The following is a 23,559-nucleotide window of genomic DNA, read 5'->3' on the forward strand; positions in this document are numbered from 1 at the left end:
GGAAGTACATGCACAGGAGGAGTTCTTAAAAGCAGCCCCCACTTCTATACATTGACATTGAGGAATGGCTTCTGTGCTCACAATTTTAAGGCAGTCTGTTTCCCTTCTCTGTTGCCCACCAGTATGGCTCTACTGAATTAAGCATTCCTCAGTACCGAGGCATTGAAAAGACTGATTTCCAGGAATAAAAGGGGAAAGCTAACAATGACACCAAGGGCCCCTCCTGCTAACCTCCATGCTGGTTCCAAGGTCGAAGTCTCTGGGGATCTGGGCATTGGATGCTGCAGATAAAGGATAAGATATTAATGAACAACTTGGCCATTGTTCAACCCTAATTTTTGCTTTCTGTTTTTGCTTTTTATGGGGAAATTAAGAGGCTGGGACTTAAAAGAAGCACCTAAACAAGCTTGATGGTCTCATCATGACCCTCTAGCCTGGGGCTCAGGCTTCTTCACCATTCCTACCAGCCCCATGCAGTGTGCTTCTAATTCAGGAATGTAAGTGGGAGCAAAAGTGGGCAGCCCGCCACAGGGCACAAAAGCCCTGGAAGGGGGGAAACTAAGGAAGATTCTTTCTTCCCAGTTCTCTCTTTTCCCATCACCCCTTCCCACTGTTTTTTTGTTTGTTTTTGTTTTTTTGCCACACCGCGCTGCACGTGCAATCTTAGTTGCTCAACAAGGGATCAAACCCTCGCCCCCTGCGTTGGAATCGCAGAGTCTTAACCACTGGACTGCCAGGGAAGTGTCCCACTTCCCACTGTTTAATGCACGTCTGCTTCTTCATTCCTTTCTGTGATTCATTATTAATGATTATGTGCTCAGCACTGTACCAGGCATTTTGATCCTCTTCCTGTTTTCCAGAATAACTCCTGTCCCTCCACCCCTTTTTCTCTTGCATTACTCTTGTTTCCCGTGTACTATCTCTAAGAGTCACTCCACATTTCACTCTAAAAGAACAGAACTGGCTCCTTCTTCTATAGTAAATAATACAAGTTGGTCCTTAGGGGATGAGGAGAAAAGGGACAGTTTGAGCAGCACCTAGGGAGCTAACACAGCTCAAGAAGAGCACATGGGTGGTAACGGAGCAAAGACAGCAACAGAGTTTTTATTTCTATTCCGAATTTAAGTAATTCCTTTGTTATCAAAAATAACTATGTCAGCATCAATAAGCTGCTGATTATAAAATGTATCCTTGGCAGAGAGAGAAAGAATTAACATTGAATGGATACTTGCCATCTGCCAGGCACTGTGTAAGGCTAGTGGTTCTCAGTATTTAGTGGTCAAGGACTCCTCTGGGATTCTTGTGGAAGCTCTGAAATCTCTCCCTTAGAAAAATTCAAACATACACAAAATTTTACATAGAATTACAGGAGCAAACGATTCCTGAAGCACAATCACAGCCTCCAGATTAAAACCTTTTATGCTAAGTCCTTACCTCTGAGAGCATGGCATCATTGAGACGATATTGTTATCCCCACCTTACAGAGGAGGGAACATGCCCAAGCCCATATACATAAGTGGCAGAAACAACATTTCAACCAGAGTTGTCTAAACACTACAACTTGCTGGCCTAGATGAAAATGTCACTTGGTTTTTACTGTTACTATAAATATCACTCCTTATTTTTAAAGGAGGAAATAAAGATTATGTGTGAAACTAAAATCTGTGCAAAGCATTCTAGACTCAGCCAAGGGAAATCAGGAAGCTCAAAATTCCCGGAGGTTCCAATCCCATTTCCTATCAGCCAAAAGCCCTACTCCCCCTGAACCCACCCACCCAGCTGGGAAACAAACCAAAGACGCACTTTTCTTAGATTCCATATTCCTCAGAACAAGAGGCAACCTCTATAATAATAGCTCAATTAAACTCAAAAAAAAAATTTTTAAGAGGCAACCTCTCTTTAAAATAATCCATCAGGGACTTCCCTGGTGGCTCAGTGGTTAAGAATCCGCCTGCCAAGGCAGGGACACTGGTTCGAGCCCCGGTCCCAGAAGATCCCACATGCCACGGAACAACTAAGCCTGTGTGCCACAACTACTGAGCCTGCGCTCTAGAGCCCATGAGCCACAACTACTGAAGCCTGCGCACCTAGAGCCCATGCTCCACAACAAGAGAAGCCACCGCAATGAGATGCCCACGCACTGCAACGTAGAGTAGCCCCCGCTCACCACAGCTAGAAAAGCTCACACGCAGCAACAAAGACCCAACGCAGCCAAAACTAAATAAAATAACTTTATTAAAAAATAATAATAATCCATCAGTCAAATGTGAATTAAGAGACCAGTCAAAGCCTATAGATATGAAACAAAAGAAATTTAATTTCAGAATATTACATGAATATAAAAGAAAAACAACGCATATGTTTCTTTACAGTTACATATATATATATAAATATATATATATGATATAGTTGAATAAGAATGAAAAATAAAAAATGGTTAGACAGTTAAGAAACCTTGTTTCTCTTGTTGAGCAAGCTTGGGGATAGCGAAAAGGCAATCCTTGCTATGAAGAAAGGACCCTGGGGCAGGAGTGTTTTTCCCAACCAGTTCTGCTGGTCCCCAAACATGTCTGGGGGAGTGCTCAATGGCTCTTTAGCACCTGCTGTGGCCACGCACACTCCAGTTTCCATGGTAACCCAAGCACTCAGGCTATTAAGTACTTACTCCACCTCCTTGCTAGCCCACGCATCCACTCTCCACCTGTGGAAGGAGTTCAGCATTACCTGTCTAGGAAAGCCAGCTCTCCTATAGTGAGTTTTAGATTGGATTAATTACCACTGGTCTGAAAAGCTTGTGCATCTGAGAAACCCAAATCTTCCCCAAATTCTAGAGCAATCCTGCCAATTGCTAGTATCCAGTTTGGATCAAGGTCCTGTCTTCAGTACCAAGGCTTCCAGATGCAGGAGGGCAAGGATGAGGCTCTCCCCTGGGGAAAGGAGTTCTACTTAGAAAAGACTTCAGAATGAGAGCCATCAGTTTCAAGCATCTATGCGAGGCCCTGTATGAAGGAAGCAGACAAAGTCTAGAGAAGTCATTCCTAAGATGGCTTCCCCAGTTATGCATGGCCACACAGCTAGTCACTCTGGGACCACAGGTTCTCCTAGAAGGCAGTGTTTTAAACCGTATCCTAACACGTTTCTGTGAGAAAAGCTGAACAGAAACACTGCTGTTCCAGAGGAGAGAATGGCCCTGCTCTGACACTCTGGAACCACTGGCTTTCTTACAAGCCAGCAAAACAGCCACCTCTGGAACACCCAGTGGTCAACAGTTAACCCTATACTACTCCATTTCCCAAGGGTACCCCCTCGTCATTCCTAACTCTGGAAAGACATTCAGGGTAACGAGCTTGTGGAGGATCAACTGCGGTTTCAGTTATGATCAGATACCACCTCCTTTAATATGTTTTGGCACTCAGGTACAATCAGCATCACCTAATCCTCTATTCACTGTTGCAATGGAGTCTTTCAAACCAGATTCATTGGTCCCAGTGCAAAAGTCAACCATTGTAAAAGGTTAGAAACTCCAGTGCCCATGGTTTTCACTGATTCAACCAGTATAGCTCGCCCAGTACAGATGTGAATCAAGGAAGTGGTCTGCATTTTTTATGCTTGAGCCCTCTGGCATAAATACATTGCCCCATATTGATATCACATCAAAACCCATTGCAACTGACCCCAGAAAGAAATGAAATTTTAAAAGCAACAAGAGGCATTTCCAAAGAGATTGTTCCAACACAAAAAATAAACATAGAAAACAGAGTTTTAAAATATTATAGATTTTAAAAATTGTTAAATACTGGCTCAAAAATATCTGCCCACCAAGTCAGAAGGGCAACAGTACCCTTCTGTTGCAAATGCTAAAGGGTTTTTGTTTTTGCAAAGATTCCGCAGGATTAGAATAGTTACATATTATAAGGCAGAAGGTTACGCTGTTTATTTCTCAAATTTGGATTCCAACTAGTTCACAGCTTCTGTTAAAAAAGAAAAAAGAAGGAAAAGACCTATCATACCCTTACAGCAAGGGAAATCATATTTAATAAATACTTTAATGAAACACACATACCCAAATAAACTGCCCAAGGGGGCAAGCTATGTAAAAGCATGTGACAGACATCTCTCACCACCCCAGCCCTGGAACACGAACCTGGATTACCAGTTGCATTCAACCAAAGAAAGTCTCCTAAATCTCAGCTACCTCCCTTAAACAGAACCACAGAACAAACTTGATGACAAGGAGGTATCAGGTCACTGCTCTGCTCTCTCCACCTATGCCAGACCATGTTTAACAGACCACACCACTACAGAATGAGACACTTAGACAAATAAAGAAAGCAAGTATCAAGTTAAGGGAGAACACACTTTAGCCTAGGGGCTTCCCTGGTGGCGCAGTGGTTGAGAGTCCGCCTGCTGATGCAGGGGACACAGGTTTGTGCCCCGGTGGGGGAAGATCCCACATGCCACGGAGCGGCTGGGCCCGTGAGCCATGGCCGCTGAGCCTGCATGTCCGGAGCCTGTGCGCCGCAACAGGAGAGGCCACAACAGTGAGAGGCCCGCGTACCGAAAAAAATAAGAAGAAGAACCCTACACAAATGAACTTGCTAATAAGTATTTTTAAGAATTATATAAAACTGCTCTAGAGAAAGGGGCTTCTGGGCAGTTTTATACTCCTAACCATCTATTGTTCACAATCTATCAAGTTGGACAGCCAAATTTTACATTTTTCTCTACTACTGCTGTTACAGCAGCAGAAGAAACAGAAAATACGGAAGCCAGGACTGACATCCGGATGCAAAACCAAACTGTGCTCCCCAGACTCATCTTTTGTTGCAGCAACAATACAGCATTTCAATTGTTTAAAAATAGGTCAGCAAGTCATGGTTTGCTGGGCAACTGCCCCCCAACTGAGGCCTGACTCAGTTCCGGCACACAGGGTGAGAAAGGTTACACACCTAACAGAGCAGGCACAGACTAACATTCCCACCTGCCCTGCTGCTCTCTGGGCAGTGAGTTCTCACACTAGATCAGAGCCATGCCACTGCTCACCTCAAACACATGTGAACATCCCAACACGGTCAAAGCTCCAGTCCATCTCCGAACTACTCCCTATGCCCATCTTGACAAGGAGAGGGGTGGGCCAGCAGCCACCGTTGAACATGGGTGATAAACCACAACTGCTTCCAAATAAGAGCATTGTCTACTTTAAATCTCTCAGCCCCGTGAAGACCGATGCTCACTTCCTCCCTCTGACTCCAGCTGGCTCTCAGGAGACGGTCCAGCCTGCACACCTGATCCCTTAGAAGGATGCAATATAATCCCACCCATCAAGAGTTGTCCTGGCCATAAAGCCAGTCCCATCCTAGTCCCTCTCCAGAGCTTCCACTACATACAGGAGTTTCAGCAAGTCTCAAGTAAGCTGTTGATGATATTCCTTGAGTCCCAGTGATTTGTCACAGAAGTACTGGCACCAGAGATGTTTTAGACAAGAGGAAACTGAATGAAGGAAAGGAGTTCAGCAACCACACAACTGTTTTTTTTGCGGTACGCGGGCCTCTCACTGTCGTGGCCTTTCCCGTTGCGGAGCACAGGCTCTGGACGTGCAGGCTCAGCGGCCATGGCTCACGGGCCCAGCCGCTCCGCGGCATGTGGGACCCTCCTGGACCGGGGCACGAACCCGCGTCCCCTGCATCGGCAGGCGGACTCTCAACCACTGCGCCACCAGGGAAGCCCCACACAACTATTTTGACATCACTGAGGAAAGGGGAAGAGAGGAAAGGAGAGAGAATGGAGGGAGGGAAGAAGGGCCACAGTTTAATATTATTTGTTTAAATATTGTATCATTCTGAATTTTCCTTTTTTGATACTGCAGGCCAAAAACCTACAATCTCAGGCCCAAGAAATAATAAAAAAATTTCCAGGAAAGCTATAAATTCTTTGGACAAAAATAGGTATTGAGGAGTAAAGCCTCATAAGTTAAAGAGCTTTCCCAAAGCTTAAGGTGAAAAAGAGAGGACAGACATCTGGCTTAGAGCCCATTTTGATTTTTTACCTTTTAAAATACACAAACAACAAATAAACAAGAAACAATAACCAAAACATCCCCCCAAACTATCGAAATAGAGAAAAGCCCAAGCTATCAGTTAAAAATAACATCAATCCACCAGGATTGACAGCACTTTTTAAAAAAATCACTGGCAGTTGAGCACAGATTTCAAATGTTTTAAAAATAGAATCTGCTTAAACAAATACATGGAATGAGCACAGGAGTCTGCCTGGTTCTACTCATTTACTGTGCTGTCTAAGCCGATTTGGCTGGTTAGTGGTTTCCCCATAACGTTTTTTTTAAAGAGAGAGAGAGAGTCGCTAGCACTGGTTCAGCAGGCAGAGTCTGTAGATGTCACCCACTGAGTGGGGCTAGAGGCGTCAGTCAAGTCACAGGATTAGTTGGCTTTCACAATTCAACATGCAGCAAGCAAGCTGCAAGTCCAAGCTTCTCTGTGAGCGGTAATGGCACCTGGCCCACAAAAGAGAAAATTCTGGGTGGACAACAGGAAACCTCTGGATCCTTCAGAGGAATCCTAGGCTGAAAGAGAAAAAGGAGCATTAAACACATTTATAAATATTTATTTCTGCAAACATTCTACCCAAAAGCTAGAGAAATCTATACTTATTATTTTCTAAACTGAGGGAGAATTGTTTACTCTCTACCAAGTACACATCACTTTGTCCTCTTGGTCTAATCTCAGTTCATTAAATCATCTTAATGGCAGTAACAGCTACCTGTACTAAGTGCATATTTTGTGCTAGGTGTTGCTCTGAGTTCTTTATGTATATTGCCTCATTTACCCTCACAACAACCTGTGCATGAGGTAATGCTCTTGCTAGTTTACAGGTGAAGAATGTGAAGCCTACACAAATAAACTTGCCCTAAGATATACAGCTATTAAGGCTGGGAACTGGTTAAGAATCTGCCTGCCAGTGCAGGGGACACGGGTTCGAGCCGTGGTCCGGTAAGATCCCACATACCGCGGAGCAACTGAGCCTGTGCACCACAACTACTAAGCCTGCGCTCTAGAGCCCGCAAGCCACAACTACTGAGCCCACGTGCCACAAGCACTGAAGCCCGCGTGCCTAGAGCCCGTGCTCTGCAACAAGAGAAGCCACTATGATAAGAAGCCCGTGCACCGCAATGAAGAATAGCCCCGGCTCACCACAACTAGAGAAAGCCCGCGCACAGCAACGAAGACCCAACACAGCCAAAAATAAAAACAAATAAATTAATTTTTTAAAAAAATTTTTAATTAAAAAAAAAAGGCTAGGAACTGAACCCAAGCTTAACTGAATGCAAAGCTCATGTTCTTACCATCACTACACCTCACCAGTGAATGTTTACTAAATGCCTACTAGATGCAAGGCAGTCATTACTGGGGGGAAGAGAAGAAGACGGGGGCCACGAATATATTAAGTCTGGCCTTTGTCTTCCAGAAGAGAAACTAGCTACAGCGATAAGACAATACATGTGAAGCAAATATCTATGATAAATCACATTAAATGTCAACATTTTAGTAATGTCAATAAGAGTTCAAAGGAAAAGCTATATCTGTCTGGGTTAGCCAAAGAAGGTTTAGAAGAGGAGGTAGGGTTTAGGCTGGGCTTTGAACAATGGGTAAGATTCTGACTGCTGAAAATAATGCCCATTAATAAGTAGGTGCTGAATCAGCAGTTCTCATCAGGGAGTGATTTTGCCCCCTCCCATGAAGGGGACATTTGGAAATGTCTGGAGGCATTTTTGGTTGTCACAACTGGGGGAAGGGTGCTACTGGCATCTAGTGGGTAGAGACCAGGGATGCTAAATATCATACAATGCACAGGACAGCTCCCCACAACAAAGAATTATCTGACCTAAAATGTCGATAGTGCCACTTGAGAAACCCCATGCGAAATAAATGTCTTTGGGAGTACACTATTGATGATAATAAAATTGCATTATCTTCTTCAAAAAATACTTGTTCCTGGGCTTTCCTGGTGGCGCAGTGGTTGAGAATCCGCCTGCCAATGCAGGGGACACAGGTTCGATCCCTGGTCCAGGAAGATCCCACACGCCGTGGAGCAACTAAGCCTGTGCGCCACAACTACTGAGCCCACGTACTGCAACTACTGAAGCCTACGTGCCTAGAGCCCATGCTCTGCAACAAGAGAAGCCACCACAATGAGAAGCCCACGCACCACAACGAAGAGTAGCCCCCGCTCGCCGCAATTAGAGAAAGCCTGTGCACAGCAAGGAAGACCCAACACAGCCAAAAATAAATAAATAAAATAAATAATTTTTTTAAAAAAATACTTGCTCTTTTTATAAAATCACCATCAAAAAAATCTTGGATTGTATTCTTTATGTAAAACAAATAGATGGCAGGCACTTGGATCTGGGGGCTTGGAGACTGAACAGAGATATCAAACAGAGAACAGAACTGAGCTGCAGAAGGAGACCAAACTGCTAAGAGGGGGACAAGCAAGAGCAGGAACAAGCAGAGAATTTAAGACAGAGCACTGAAAAACATGAAGAGGTGGAGGCGGAGGCAGACAATAGTAAAGCACTGCAGAGATGAAAAAAATTAAAGAGGAAGGAGGAAAAGGAGAATAGTGTGAAGTCATGACAGCCACAGGTGTTCCTAGTTAGAGGAAGTGAGCAGGGAGAGGGTAATGTGAAAATGCCACTGCTTAATCCAGTGGGAGGTCATTCATTATCTGTGGGCCTCCACTTTTCTGAATCACTATCATGTTTAAGAATCTTATAAAAACTATATAGTCTCTCCTCCAGAAAAATGTACATATGCACCTACACATAAAATTCCATCAACAATACCAGGAACTTTATTAGAGCCCTTAGGAAGTCCACAGTTAACAGGAAGAATCCTGCTCTAAAACGTCTTGGTAAAATATTAAACTGACTTTTTTTTTTTGGCTGCATTGGGTCTTTGTTGCTGCACGCGGGCTTTCTCTAGTTGCAAGCAAGCAGCGGCTACTCTTCGTTGCAGTGCGCAGGCTTCTCATTGTGGTGGCTTGTTGCAGAGCATGGGCTCTAGGCACGCGTGCTCAGTAGTTGTGGCACACAGGCTCAGTAGTTGTGGCACACGGTCTTAGTTGCTCTGCGGTATGTGGGATCTTCCCAGACCAGGGCTCAAACCCATGGATTCTCAACCACTGCACCACCGGGGAAGTCCTGACTTATTTTTTTAATGCATTTCTTTCTTCCAAAAGTAGAGCTGTCGACATAGAAAGACATTTCTTGATTATCTTCAAAAATGAAAGCAAGAAAAGGTGTAATTGATACAATGTATCCTTCAAAAATAACTTATGCTGGGACTTCCCTGGTGGTTCAGTGGTTAAGAATCTGCCTGCCAATGCAGGAGACACAGATTTGAGCCCTGGTCCGGGAAGATCCCACATGCCGCAGAGCAACTAAGCCTGTGCGCCACAACTACTGAGCCCATGTGCCTAGAGCCCGTGCTCCGCAACAAGAGAAGCCACCGCAATGAGAAGCCCGCGCACTGCAACGAACACCCAATGCAGCCAAAAATAAAAATAATAAAAATAAAAATAACTTATGCTTGGTTTTGACTTATGAAGATACAGGTAGAAATATTTAGACACAGAATCCAAACGCCAAACTTACCTCAATCAGACAGCCCAGCCTAGAAGCCAGGGGCAACAAGGAAAGAAAAGAGAGTTCAGATAATTCATTCAAGGATAAGTAAGAAGACCATACTGAAATCTAACTTCTTAGAAAAGAATAAAGATTTATCTATAAGGATTGGGCTTGTGTTCTCTTTCTATTGCTGATGTCTCAAATAGTAATTATGCTCATATCTCTGGTAAAATGAGCATATCAGACCAGAGATCGCTTCATCTGCAACACAAGCCTTATAAAACAAGACCAAGCCTCACCCAGTTTTCTTCAGTAACAATTACTACTACTTGTTAATGCTTTAACAATCACAATGTGCTTCCAAAACATAATTTCAATTGAGCTTCATAAGAAATCTGGGAAGTAGATATAACTATTATCCCCATTTGCAGAGGAAGGAGTAGGCTGAGAATGAGTGGTTTTCCCAGGCCAGAGGAATGATGCCTCAAATTAGGTCTAACTACAAATCCCCTGGCCTTTCCAGTTAGCCACATGGCTTCCTCAGAGGAAAGCACAGCAGCCACTGCACTTCACCAACTGAGCCTCTGACAATCAGCAGTCCCAGCACTAAATAATCCTTTTTACCCTAAATATCCTCAAAAACATGTTGTACGATATGATTTCCAGGGTCCTTCAGCATGAGCTGTTTATCTGGAAAGCTTTATTGAATAAACAAAGCTAAAGTCTGCGCAGAAAAGGAACATAACTATCCCATGTTTACTGAACATCTTCTCAGCACTCCTGTACTTGGTTTCACAAGTTAGTTTACACTTGCTTTTAATTTGCTTAACAAGTATTCTTAAGATATTTTTCATGTGTCCCATCTGTCCAAGAATGCAGGGACCGTGTGGGCCTGTGCTCACAGCTCTGCCCCTCAGCACCTGGGACAGTGCTGAGTAGTTGCTCAATAACCATCTGCTAAATGAACTCAAGGGCAGGACCCAGCCTTATAATTTTTACATCTCTTCTGACTACAACCATACCACACTGAGAATTCAAAATATGCTACTGACTAGAGACAGAAAGGAACTACATTCATAAGACACACAGAATAAGTACAATTAGTACCTTTTTTCCCCTCTTTCTTCCCCTCAGACCATTTCAGTCTTGTTGGTGTCATCATGACAGCTGGAGAGCCAGAAAATAACTGTAACAAGAAAATTTTATAGTGGCTTAAATGTCCTAATGTCATTTCTATAGACAGACTTTACTAACAGAGGAATTATTTACTTTTTCAATTTCAATATGAAGAGTTTTACCAACGTATTTAGATCTCATTAATCTTAACTGTTTTATTTCTGGCTTAATGAAGTAACCATTCCTGAGATAACTTGAAGGACCACTCCACACGTACTGCAGTGCCGAGCAGGCCTGGCTCAAATGTTACCCACCCTGTGGAGTCTCCCAGTAAGAACTGCTCCCTCGAGCACTTTGTGTGTGGAGCTATTTCACTGCATTTGTCATTTCTGCTTATGACTGGCTATATCTTCCTTGAACTCAAAATGTTTGTTGAATGAATCAATGAAAACCTACAGAAAGAAGTCAGCATAAATGAAAAGACTGGGGAAAAGGCATAGCTGAATATGGCCCAAAGAAACACAGTAAAACAGACGACAGTATATTAATTTTCTTCCTTTCTATAAATGAACACATACAAAGAGAAAGTACAAAGAATAGTATCTTACTAAATTTATATTTTCTTTGCTGGCTCTCTTCAATTCATCAATGGCTACAGATTCTGGAGTAGGGTACTTGTTTTTCTTTTCTGACATCATCTGATTTCCCAGGACCTTCCGCTGATTTAGGAAGAGAAAATATTTGATTTATAAACATCTACAATATCTATATTATAATTATACTGGTCTTCAAAACTATAGTTTCTTAGGTTAAAAAAAATCTCAGCTCTTTGATAAATTCCCCCAGGCATCTTATACAAGAGAGGTCAAAGCATGTTACTAAAAACCCTGATATCACTGCCTTTCTTTAGGTGATCACTATTCCTCTTTAAACCAATTAAAGGGCTGAAATGTTAAAAGCAACTTTATAGTTGATTTAAACCAACTAATACAGGCCAATTACAGTGCTCCTGAGGCCATAAAAGAAACACCAGTTACCTACCAGTATAATTTTTTCCCTAAAGACATACTGTCTCTGGCACCTTTTAAGAGTCCCCTCCTCCCCCTCCCCACTAAAAGACACTTACACTGGGTCCACTCAAAGATTCTGCTTCCCTGTCATGTCCTCCTCACACAGGATTGGAAAATTTGGAGAAATTCTCTAAGAGTTTCTAGTACAGCCATAAAAGGGTACGGGCCTTCTTAAAAGGGTTACATGACTATACTGATATTCAGAGCAAGACTAAAAGCCCTTTCATCTCTGAACAGCTTAAAAGCTAATGTAACCTACTGTATCAGTTGACAGTGACAATTCTACCATCTTTGAAGAAATCTTTCTTTTTTCCCCTTAGAGAATAAATTTGAATTCCAAAAAAAGGAACATATCAAAACTAGAACATTAAACTTTAAAATATAAATATTAGTAGGAATATTCTGTAATAAATCATTTACATGAGACGAATTTTAGAGGAAAAAAAGTCTAGCCAAAAACAAAGTATCAAAGCAGGATAGAAATCAAACAGCTAAAACACAGAAGTGCTAGAAAAATAAGGCCAGTACATCTTCCTTTCAGAAGTCAGATATCACCTCAGAGTAAGCTGAACTGGGGATACCAGGAGCCACAGGACTAGCTATAAAAGCTAAAATTCAGCTTCCAGTGAATTTTTTAACAGAAATTTCATTACTCCTTTGCTATCGAGCAGAAACCTGCATCTATTATTAGCTTGAAAGTCTCTTCATTTATAATGAAAACACTTTACCCTTCTGTCCTATAAAACTTGCTAACATTGTGTTTAAAATTATTTTTCTAAAATGTTTTCTCCTGATACAATTATAAACTCTTTTATAACTCTAAAGTTCTAAATGCTCTGAAGAGGGCAGCTGCCAAGAGGATACTATATTTTTACATTTCAAGCAATAATTAGCAACACTTCTAGAACCAACTGCAGGAGAAGAGCTCACTATGAAGAGAAAACTATACCCATCTAACTTCAGTTAAAGAAACACGTTTGACTAACACACAGAGAAACACTTATTGGACTGTAACTTTTCTTGTTACCAATCATCTCTATGACAGGAAGTCAGAGGGAATGACAGACTTCCAAGTAAAATGAACCAAGGATGCTCATTTTACTTGCCACGTCTAAGCAGGTGAATACACTTTTGGGGTTCTAGCAAAGGGAATTTTTTTAAATTATGGTAAAATATACATAACATAAAGTTTATCATTTTAACCATTCTCAGGTGTACAGTTCAGTAGTGTAAAGTACAGTCATATTGCTGTGCAACCATCACCACATCCCAGAAATTTTTCATCTTCCCAAACAGAAACTCTGTACCCATTGAACAATAATCCCAATTCCCCCCAGACCCTTAGTCCCTGACAACCACCATTCTACTTTCTGTTTTTATGGATTTGACTACTGTAGGTACCTCATATAAGTGGAATAATACAATATTTGTTCTTTTGTGACTGGCTTATTTCACTTAGCATGATGTTCTCAAGCTTAATCTATGTTGCAGCATGTGTCGGAACTTTCTTCTTTTTTAAGGCTGAGTACTGTTCCATTGTTCATATATACCACATTTTGTTTATCCATTCATCCATCAACGAACACTTGAGTGGCTTTTGCCTTTTGATTGTAAATAATGCCACTACAAACATGTATACAAATATCTGTTCATATCCTTACTTGGAATTGCTTGATTATATGGTCGTTCTATTTTTAGTTTTTGAGGAACTGCCATACCGTTTTCCATAGTGGTTGCACCATTTAACGTTCCCACCAACAGTACACAAGGGTTCCAATTTCTCCACATCCTTACCTTGCTATTTTCTGTTTTGTTGATAATAGCCATCCTAGTGAGTATGAATTGTTATCTCATTGTGGTTTTCATTTGCAGTTCCTTAATGATAAGGGATATTGAGCGTTTTTTTTATCCTCTTCAGAAAAATGCCTATTTAAATCCTTTGCCTTTTTTTTTTTTTCTTTTGGGCCATGCTGTGCAGCATGTGGGATCTCAGTTCCCTGACCAGAGATCAAACCCATGTCCCCTGCAGTGGAAGCGTGGAGTCTTAACCACTGGACCACCAGGGCAGTCCCTGCACATTTTTTTTTTTTAATCCACACTTTTATTTATTTACTTTTCAGTAAGTTTAAATCCTTGAAGGGTACAGCATCACATGGATTCTGTGTCCAATGGCCTTAGCAGGAAGGTTGCTTTGGAATTTGGCACAAACCATGCCACTGTTTCCATGAGCACAAGTTATCTTTCCCCAGATTACTCTGGTTTTGTTAGGTTTTCCACCAGGAGTTACTGTGTTGTTCTTTGCTTTGTACACGTAAGCACATCTCTTGACTAGATAGAATTCAGTTTCATCTCGAGCATATACACCTTCAATTTTCAGAAGAGCTGTGTGCTCCCTCTGGTTCCATAGATCCCGCTTATAGCCAGCAAAAATGGCCTTGGACCACAGCCTTCCAGACATATTTGTCATTTTAGAAGTCCTGTTCCCAGCAGGCCTCCACAGGGTCCAAGATGGCTGAAAAAAGCCCTGCGCATTTTTTAACATGGACTGATTTTCTTTGCTGTTGTTGTAAGAGTTCTTTTTATATTCTGGATATTAACCGCTCATAAGATATATATTCTGCAAATATTTCCTCTCATTCTGTGAGTTGCCTTTTCACTCTGTTTGATGTCAAGCAAACCTAATGTCCCAAGGCTACTGGCCCCAGTGGATAGGATTGAGTGAATTCTAAACTGCTATTAATGATAATAACTACAACCAAAATTAGAGTAAGATGAAGTTGCAACTGCTAACAACTACAGTTTAAAAAATACACACACACACATATATATATATTACAAGGTATTTTTTTTTTTTAAGAGCACAACTTTTAAGCAAAGATCTCCTTAATGTCGCTGGATTTATAAATTTTAATAATGTTAAACAATTTTAAAAAGAAAACCTGTAGAACACAGAACAGTGCTAATCTCTCTCCAAGTTAACTAGTTAGAACCTTGCCTTTGTTTATGCCTGGAAATTTGAACCCCATAATCAGCTATCTACTGCCACCTGCTGGCAATATTCCTTAACTACAAGTTCAGATCATCAATGAAGACTCAAATAAATTGAACCTACAGACAGCGATGGTAGCAACACCACAGAAGTACATATTGCATTTGTTTTAAAAACAAGATTTTTAAAGAATTTGAGACAAAGGAAGAGAACAAAACAACTGATCAAAATATTAAGCTCACAAAAATCTGAGTTACCTAAAACTCATTAGCCTATTAGAAAATCCATTTCCAGTCTCTGTCAACTTTCTCACTTTTCCATAACTTTAGCAAATTGCACAATGAAGTATGTAGCACAAAGCAGGTCATGAACCAAAAGAGATTCTCTACTCAGGGATGAGGACTCTGTCCTCAGCCCCAGAAGAGACAAAAGGACCTTTATTTCCTTTATCCCTTACTTCTCCAATCATAGAGCCCCTTCTCTGATTTGAAACACAGAAAAATGCTTTGAAAAATAAAAGCTTTTCCAAATTCTATTCTTTTCCCCTTACAAGTGAAGCCTTCATAGAATCCCAAAGAACAGAATAAAACTGTTTATGCATAAGAAGAGTCAGACTGTTAAATTTTCTCACGATCAATGCTGAAAATGACAGCACAGTGTACCTACCTTAATAAGGCCACTGAAGGACCGTGAACGGGCCCTCTTCTGCACCCGGAGGGTAGAAGGTTCTCGTCCTGGTGTTTGGGTCTCAGAATGCTTATTAAACTAGAAAACATAAAGAACATTTTGTTAGTAGTCTGTCTCCCATCAAGAGATAGCATTCTGTGACAATCAATAGCTAAGTGGAAATACCCAGAAAAGCCCAGGAATAAGTGAATCTGTACATACATGGATTACTAGGTTGGCAAGCAAATCACAAAGGCAAAAATTATGCCACCAAGAAGAAGTCAAAATGTATTAAACTAGCCTGAAGGTAAATTAAATTAAATAAAATAATACACACCCCAAAACAATCAAATTGGAATCACATCAAGCTTCTAGAATTAGATCTAACTACCAGTTTATAGCAAATACAGAGGACTAAGAAACATCTTAAGTAATACCACAGGGATGCAATCAGCAAAATCCAGACTGTGGGAGACAAAGAATCTGGTTTCTTTCACAAACCAAGTGCAAAGAGAGAGAGAGGATGGTTTATGTGTGTTTAAATGCAATGTGCTATCTGTATTGGATCCTAGAACAGAAAAAGGATATTAGTGTTAAAACTGGTAAAATCTAAATAAAGCCTGTAATGTTACTAGTAATGTACTAATGTTAATTTATTAGTTTTGACAACGTTAGCATTAGGAGGAACTAGGTGAAGGATGTGTGGGAATTCTGTACTTTCTTTGCAATTTTTCTCCCAACCTAAATTATTTCAAATTGAAAAGTTTATTCAAACAAACTTCAGCAATTTTTAGGGAGGAAAAAAACAGGAGGGGAAAGAAGGATGGACCTATATATTAAAAGAAACCTAGTAGCTGTAACAGCTCCAGAAAACGCATACCCTTTGGTCATGCCACTTCTAGGAAATAATCTGCAATGAGAATACTTATGAACAAATATGTATAAACTAAAAAATGACCTAATTTCTTTTTTTTTTAATTTATTTATTTTTGGCTGTGTTGGGTCTTCGCTGCAGCGCACGGGCTTCTCATTGCAGTGGCTTCTCTTGTTGCAGAGCATGGGCTCTAGGTGTGCGGGCTTCAGTAGTTGTGGTGCACGGGCTTAGTTGCTCCACGGCATGTGGAATCTTCCCAGACCAGGGATTGAACCCGTGTCCCCTGCATTGGTAGGCGGATTCTTAACCACTGTGCGACCAAGGAAGTCCCCAAAATGACCTAATTTCCCCTAATATGTCCAGTAGAGGACAAACTGTATATATATATATCCGGTTATATACAATAAAATATATGCAACCATTAAAAATGTTTACAGTCTTTTAATGACATGGAAAATGCTCTGATATAATGTTATATGAAAAGGGCAGGATAGGGCTTCCCTGGTGGCGCAGTGGTTGAGAGTCCGCCTGCCGATGCAGGAGACACGGGTTTGTGTCCCGGTCCAGGAAGATCCCACATGCCGCGGAGCGGCTGTGCCCGTGAGCCATGGCCGCTGAGCCTGCACGTCCGGATCCTGGGCTCTGCAACGGGAGAGGCCACAGCAGTGAGATGCCCGCGTACCGCAAAAAAAAAAAAAGGGTAGGATATTTTTAAAACTGCATATGTATTATGATCTCAATAAACAAAAAGAATATGAAATACATATTCATGGAAAGAAATACAAGAAGGAAGTACTCCAAGATGTTATCAGTGGTTATCCTGGATGATAACAGGTGACTTTTAATTTCTTCTTGACACTCTTCTGGAGGTTTCAATGTTTCTGTAGTGAGTACTCATTATTTTTATAATCATGGAGAATATGTATAATCATCAAGAACAGTAAAAGTATAGTTTCTTCAAAAATAAATGGCAATATTTTAAATGTATGTGAGGAGTTTGTAAGCATGCATGAGAAAATGCTTAGGCTGTAATGTTTAATGAAAAAGGGAGAAATAAAAGAAAGTATATAGTATGATCATAATTACGTCAAAATATTGCCTTGGCCAAAAAGTTCGTTCAGGTTTTTCCGTATGGAAAAACAAACTTTTTCCATATTCCAAAATATTGCGTTGGCCAACTAACTTTTTTGTCCAACCCAATATATCCACAGGAAAAAGACTGAAAGAAATACCCAATATGTAAACACTGGTAGGATGAGTGATTTATTTTCTTTTAATCCTTCTCTATAATTTCCTTTTTTTCTAAAAAGAGCAAAACTAATGTTTTTTCCTTTGTATAATCTTTAACCCTCAGTGTTCTTGATGAGGGAAGTCATTTACACCTGTCCTACCTGAATTACTGGCTTAGTTTCTACCAAGAATTAAATCACTACACTGCTTTAAATCTGTTAATACTACTTGGCCAACACCCTCTAAAATTCCAGTCATAGCACAGTTTGCTAGATCTCAAAGTAACTTCAAAGAGAGTGACAAAGGAAATTCCCTGGTGGTCCAGTGGGTAAGACTTCGTGCTCCCAATGCAGGGGGCCCAGGTTCAATCCCTGGTCGGGGAACTAGATCCCACATGCATGCCGCAACTAAGAAGCCCACATGCTGCAACTAAGACCCAGTGCAGCCTAAATAAATAAATATTTAAAAAAACAAAACAAAGAGAGTGACAGAAAATTTCTCTTAAAGGACTTTGTCAATTGTTAAGAACAGCTCAGTTCAACATTTCTAAGCACTTGTTTCTGTCTGGCCCCATGCTTGAGGTTAGATATAAAAAAATAAATAAAAACACAGACATCCCTCAAGAAGGTTCCAGTCGAATAAGAAGTAAGAGGCTGACCTTGCCTGTTTAGCTAAAATTCAAGAGGGGCTGAGACAAAATAAATTTCCTGAGAAAGAAACTAACCAAGTCATCAATATTTACTCAAGCTATACTTTGAGTCTCAAGATAGCAAATGAGAGACCTAATTTTGCTCCCATAGATCCAAAAAAAACAAACTCAGCCACTAGAATTCCTATTTCTAGTATCACACTAGGCCCCTGATTTAGTGTTTTCTAACTGCAAACAATGTCACTAGTAAGAACTACCACTTTTTCTCTGCTATGGCAGCCACTTTACACAGATTCTTTCTAATCTTTACAACCATGAAACATGGGCATTCCAATTACCATTTTACAAACAAGAAAACTGAAATTCAGCAAGATTAAGTTATTTGCCAAGAAAATATGAAGGGTTTAAATGTCATACATGACCAAATTAGAGAAACTAACCACATTGGATCCTTCTGCTTACTCTAGAAATCCAAGAGCCTCCACCCCTTTCTCTAGTGGGGCAATAGTACAGAGATCACCACTGAGGTTCCATAGACAAGTTTGCTTTCTTGGCTAAACCAAAGCTTGGACCAGTAAGAGACAAAAATTAAATGAAATTCTTAATAATATTCCCTAGTGATTCTACAAGCAAAAATCACATTCCTAAAGCCCTGTCACTGTCTCCCTGCCTTTGGCACCTGTCTGATAAGCTGTTTCTTCTTTGCCGACTCTGGCATATTGTGAACATGTTGGAACAATTCTCTTAGTGCCTCTCCTGTACGCTGCTGGGTCTCCTCCTGATGAAGGCAGGAATCTCGCCGGTTCCATTTCTGAGATCTTGTCACTTGGAAGGAGCTGGTATGACACGAAGCTATCAGATCAAGATCATCCTATGGAAAATTTAAAAGAAAAGTGAATTAATATATCCTGCCAGCTGTGTTTCCAGATTCCCACCACACTGGAACAAAAAAAGGGGAGATGTGGGAAACATGGTATACTCTTACATGTAGGAACGAGAAAAATCTAAATACTATCATCAGATAAAGAGAAACCTACAATTATAGACTATATCAACAGCCCATTCCCATGACCTGCCCAGAAAACCTAAATTCATTTAGAATATTGTCACCAAAAATTATATTTATATAATAGTCCAGTTTTCAGAGCATCCTTTAATCTCACGTAATTTTCATTGGTATCCTATGAGTTAAGCAGTGAAAGTATATTACTCCCATTTCATTGAAGAAGAAATTGAAGTTAAGCTGTAAGTTTAAAATCATCTAAAAAATCATCTAGATACTAACGTGACAGACCCATCTTAGAGACCAAGTACACTGGTTCTTGGCTGGTTGCTCACATGACAATATGTGATAACTACACAGCAGTGGTAGAGGAACAAAAACAACTCTCTAAGAAAAACCATACTCCAGTTAAACTAGCTGAAATAAAATACTGTTTTCCTGGTCACACCAAATATTTGCTGAATGAGAGGTAGAAACCAACAGGAGCAGAAAAAAAAGCATAAGATGACAGCTTAAGTTTCTAATCAAGACAGACTAAAAAAAAAATCATCAAAAAGTGCTTGTGATGTTTTTTTAAACTTCTCACTTTTAAAACTCAATAATCATGTAATCTTGTTAATTAATAAGCATCACACATTTGCTTTCTAAAGCTCATAAGGTCTCAAGTCTTCTAGACATTTCAGAGTGTTACCTTACCACCAAACTTGAAAGAATGTATTACATAAAACTACTTTCATAACTAAAAATATTTAATACATTTGCTATTTACAGACTGTTTTTTTCAACTATAACACATTTTATTTTCTTATGTCTTTACTTTGATTTCATACTTTGTTTTAAAACTCCACTATTTGGGCTTCCCTGGTGGCGCAGTGGTTGACAGTCCGCCTGCCGATGCAGGGGACATGGGTTAGTGCCCCAATTCGGGAAGATCCCACATGCCGCGGAGCGGCTAGGCCCGTGAGCCATGGCCGCTGAGCCTGCATGTCCGGAGCCTGTGCTCCACAACGGGAGAGGCCACAACAGTATAATCTTAACTAGCTCTCTCCTTGTTTGAGCTAAGAGCAAATTCCTATTCTTACCTTTGATGCTTGCGTTCTAGAACCCAAATAGTTCAATCTGGCACATTCCCGAATATAAGCAGGAGCCTGGGCAGGATATAAAAGAAAAACAAGAACAAATGGTTAGCAGAATCTAAAATTCTTTCAGGTCATAAGGACAGGGGTTCTTAAAATGATCTGACTCGCAGATTACTCTGGAAAAACAAAAGATCCTCAAAATACCCTATTTCATAGTTTCCTTTTTCTTGCCACCAAAAAGATAGCTCAACAAATCCAACAGGAAAACTGTGACAAGACACTACTGTAGTTTTAAAAATCATATATGGCATATGTGTGTGTATATATATAATTTTTTCAAATGAGCCACAACAGACATTTGTAGTAATGTTTATATTTGACAGAAACTACCCCCAAATCCTTACAAATTTCAAGTGGTCCCTAAATCACATTTTAGAATCACTGTATAGAAAATACCATTTAGAATTACTATGGAGTAACAACAGACAAGGAGGAATTTAGCTTATTGATATATTACCCGGAATCCTGTGATAAGTATCCTGATACAGTCCTAGTAGAAGTGTAAATAATGCAACCACTATGAAAGAGAATTTGGCAGCATCTAAAAAAATTACATTTTCATTTACCCTTTAAACCAGAAATTTCACTTCTGAAAATCTATCCTGAAGATATTACTCCAGAAATACAAAACATACTTGCATAAGATTAATCAAAATATTAGACACAACCGAAATGTCTATTAATAGGAGGACGGTTAAATAAACTTTTATACATCCATACAACACAGTACTATGCAGTTATTAAAAATGAGAGAAGGGAGGGAGGGAAGAAACACTTTACAAACTGATATGAGTGATTTCCAGGATCCGCTGTTGAGTGAGAAAAGTTACAGAGCAGTGTATAAAGCACTTGTGTAAGGAAGAAGAGGAAATAAAAATATACACACATATACACAATAATTTGTTTTTACAAAAAGAAACGCAAAGAAAACACTAAGAGCAGAAAACAATGAAAATGGTTAGGGAAAGGACTGAAATTTCTCTAAATATACCTTTTTGTGTAGTTTTGACTTTTTAACCATATACCAGAGGTTCAAAAAATAAAATTAAACCCAAAAGGAAAAGAGGCAAACACTAAACCTGTACAACAACAACAACAAAATATATCTGCATATCAAATTGAAAAAAAAAAAAAGGGACTTCCCTGGTGGTCCAGTGGCTAAGACGCCATGCTCCCAATGCAGGGGGCCAGGTTCAATCCCTGGTCAGCAAACTAGATCCCACATGCCAAAACTAAGAGTTCGCATGCCGCAATTAAAGATCTCGCATGTTGCAACTAAAGATCCCGCATGCTGCAATGACGTTCCCGCATGTCATAACTAAGATCTGGCACAGCCAAATAAGTAAATAAATATGTTTTTTTAAATGATAACATAAGCACAGAGAAAGGAATTATTCCACCTCACTTTTGAAAACTGTATTCTGACTATACAACCTTAGTGAGATATATTCAAGGGAAAAGGAACTGTAAGGAAATCCTAAACTTCCATCAACAGATTTACAGAAGTTTATTGTTAGTAGTAATAGTTGTATTATTTTGAAATTAATTTATTATATTGTAGGATAAAGCAACTAACATATATAAATGCTATTAAAATCTGGAATTTACAATGTAAAAATTTACATTTATACAAATATAAAGTAAAAGAAGTCAAGAAAAAGCTCTGTAGTGTTAAATTATACTCCAATAAACATGTAAAAAAAAAATCCTCTGAACAACTATTTTAATCCTCTATTTTACTTTGAGGAAGATATGAAATTATTTTTTAGGATGTTTCAAATAGAGGGAAAAAAAGAAACCCTGATAAAGATTGAAGATGTATCTAAAACTACTGTCTCCATCAACAAAATCCATGTAAATACCTAAAATTCAGTGGAATAGCCAGTACATACCTAATTCACAGCCTGGAACTTCTGAATAGATCTGACCAATATATTTTTTTAAAAAACCTTCAAAACTATGTCAACAAATCCTGTTAATGTCTTGAAAATCAGAGTCCTGCTGTCAAGTCTCTTAAGCTATCCCTTATCTCTTTCCACTCAGCCTAGTGTCAAATATAGATGAGAGAAACATAGTCATTGCTACTAGCCTAAGCACGTGTACTTTCTCTTCACAAATGGTATGTAATTATTTTGAGCTTAAAATAAATGAATAACAATATTATTAAAAAAATTTTTTTTAAATCTGAATTGGAAATACTAATATGAACTAATGAATTCTTTTTAAAAAAATTTTAATTCTATTCCTTGCCCTCAAAGAGCCTAGAAGCAATGACACCCAAGAAACAATCAGTACGTATACCCAGTGTCAGTGGAAGAAACTAGGGCTCCCTGAAGAAAATAGTTGATTCCAGGCCCAGGGCAGAGCAAGTATAAAGTAAGCTGGGGACATTTATGCCAGGATGGAAACACTCAAAGACTAATGGAGTCCTGTCAAAGACACAGCAGGAAGCAGCTTACAAGGGCTATCACAGGCCAAATTTGGTACAATTTGAATATCAAAATTAACAACTGAAATTGACTAACACTTTGAATAACTAAAAATCCATGAGTCTACAGAGACTCATAATGAAAGAGACTAAGAGAGAGAAGGAAAGCTCTTCTCCGAAGAAGAAAGTCGGCTAATAAAGATTAATAATATAATTAGAAAATCACTGTTTTGTGATACACAATATAGTTATACTGTCCAGCAGGATTATCAGTGGATGCTAAACCATTATATTAGTTAATTGCCCTGCAGGTTACTTACTACTTGCAAAGGGGAAAATGTACCTTTATAATTGAGAGATGTGGCAAGTAGCAAAATTAGCATTACTGAGAGTAAGACAATCTACATTCTGTGCCTCCTAATGTGATGCAATATGATGTATACAAACATCACCTATGAATCTTTGCCAAAAATGCTTAACCTGAATCTAATCAAGCCTCTAAACCTAACTTGTGGTTTATAGGAACTACATAGAAAGGGATAAAGGAACAGGTTAAATAACCTTGAAAAAACAGTAAGACAAATTTAAAATGTGGAATATTCTACAATAGGCCTGAATGCTTCAACAAATCAGTGACATGAAGATAAAGGGTAGTAATTATTCCAGATTAAAAGTGATATAATAATCGAAAGCAACACATAAGCCTTGATCAGTTTATGTTTTGTTTTGGTTTTTTACATCTTTATTGGAAC

The 23,559-nt window shown here is 39.6% G+C and overlaps 1 protein-coding gene and 1 pseudogene across 2 annotated transcripts in view; both read right to left on the bottom strand.

Moving 5' to 3' along the window:
- Positions 1-5,733: 5,733 nt before the first annotated feature.
- ARHGAP19 (Rho GTPase activating protein 19) overlaps positions 5,734-23,559 on the bottom strand; it is a 54,589-nt gene continuing 36,763 nt past the window's right edge. For both annotated transcript variants that reach the window (XM_024734953.1, XM_024734951.1), the window contains 7 exons: positions 20,323-20,388; positions 18,917-19,108; positions 15,485-15,583; positions 11,368-11,478; positions 10,751-10,829; positions 9,671-9,689; positions 5,734-6,580 (listed from right to left, as the gene is read on the bottom strand). In XM_024734953.1, the coding sequence (XP_024590721.1) occupies positions 9,676-9,689; positions 10,751-10,829; positions 11,368-11,478; positions 15,485-15,583; positions 18,917-19,108; positions 20,323-20,388 (561 nt within the window). In that variant the 3' untranslated portion in view covers positions 5,734-6,580; positions 9,671-9,675. The remainder of the gene's footprint in view (positions 6,581-9,670; positions 9,690-10,750; positions 10,830-11,367; positions 11,479-15,484; positions 15,584-18,916; positions 19,109-20,322; positions 20,389-23,559) is intronic.
- LOC112392989 (60S ribosomal protein L35a pseudogene) lies at positions 13,955-14,298 on the bottom strand (annotated as a pseudogene).

This window comes from Neophocaena asiaeorientalis, unplaced genomic scaffold (assembly GCF_003031525.2).
Source record: "Neophocaena asiaeorientalis asiaeorientalis breed wild unplaced genomic scaffold, Neophocaena_asiaeorientalis_V1.1 scaffold240, whole genome shotgun sequence".
NCBI classification, from domain to species: domain Eukaryota; kingdom Metazoa; phylum Chordata; class Mammalia; order Artiodactyla; family Phocoenidae; genus Neophocaena; species Neophocaena asiaeorientalis.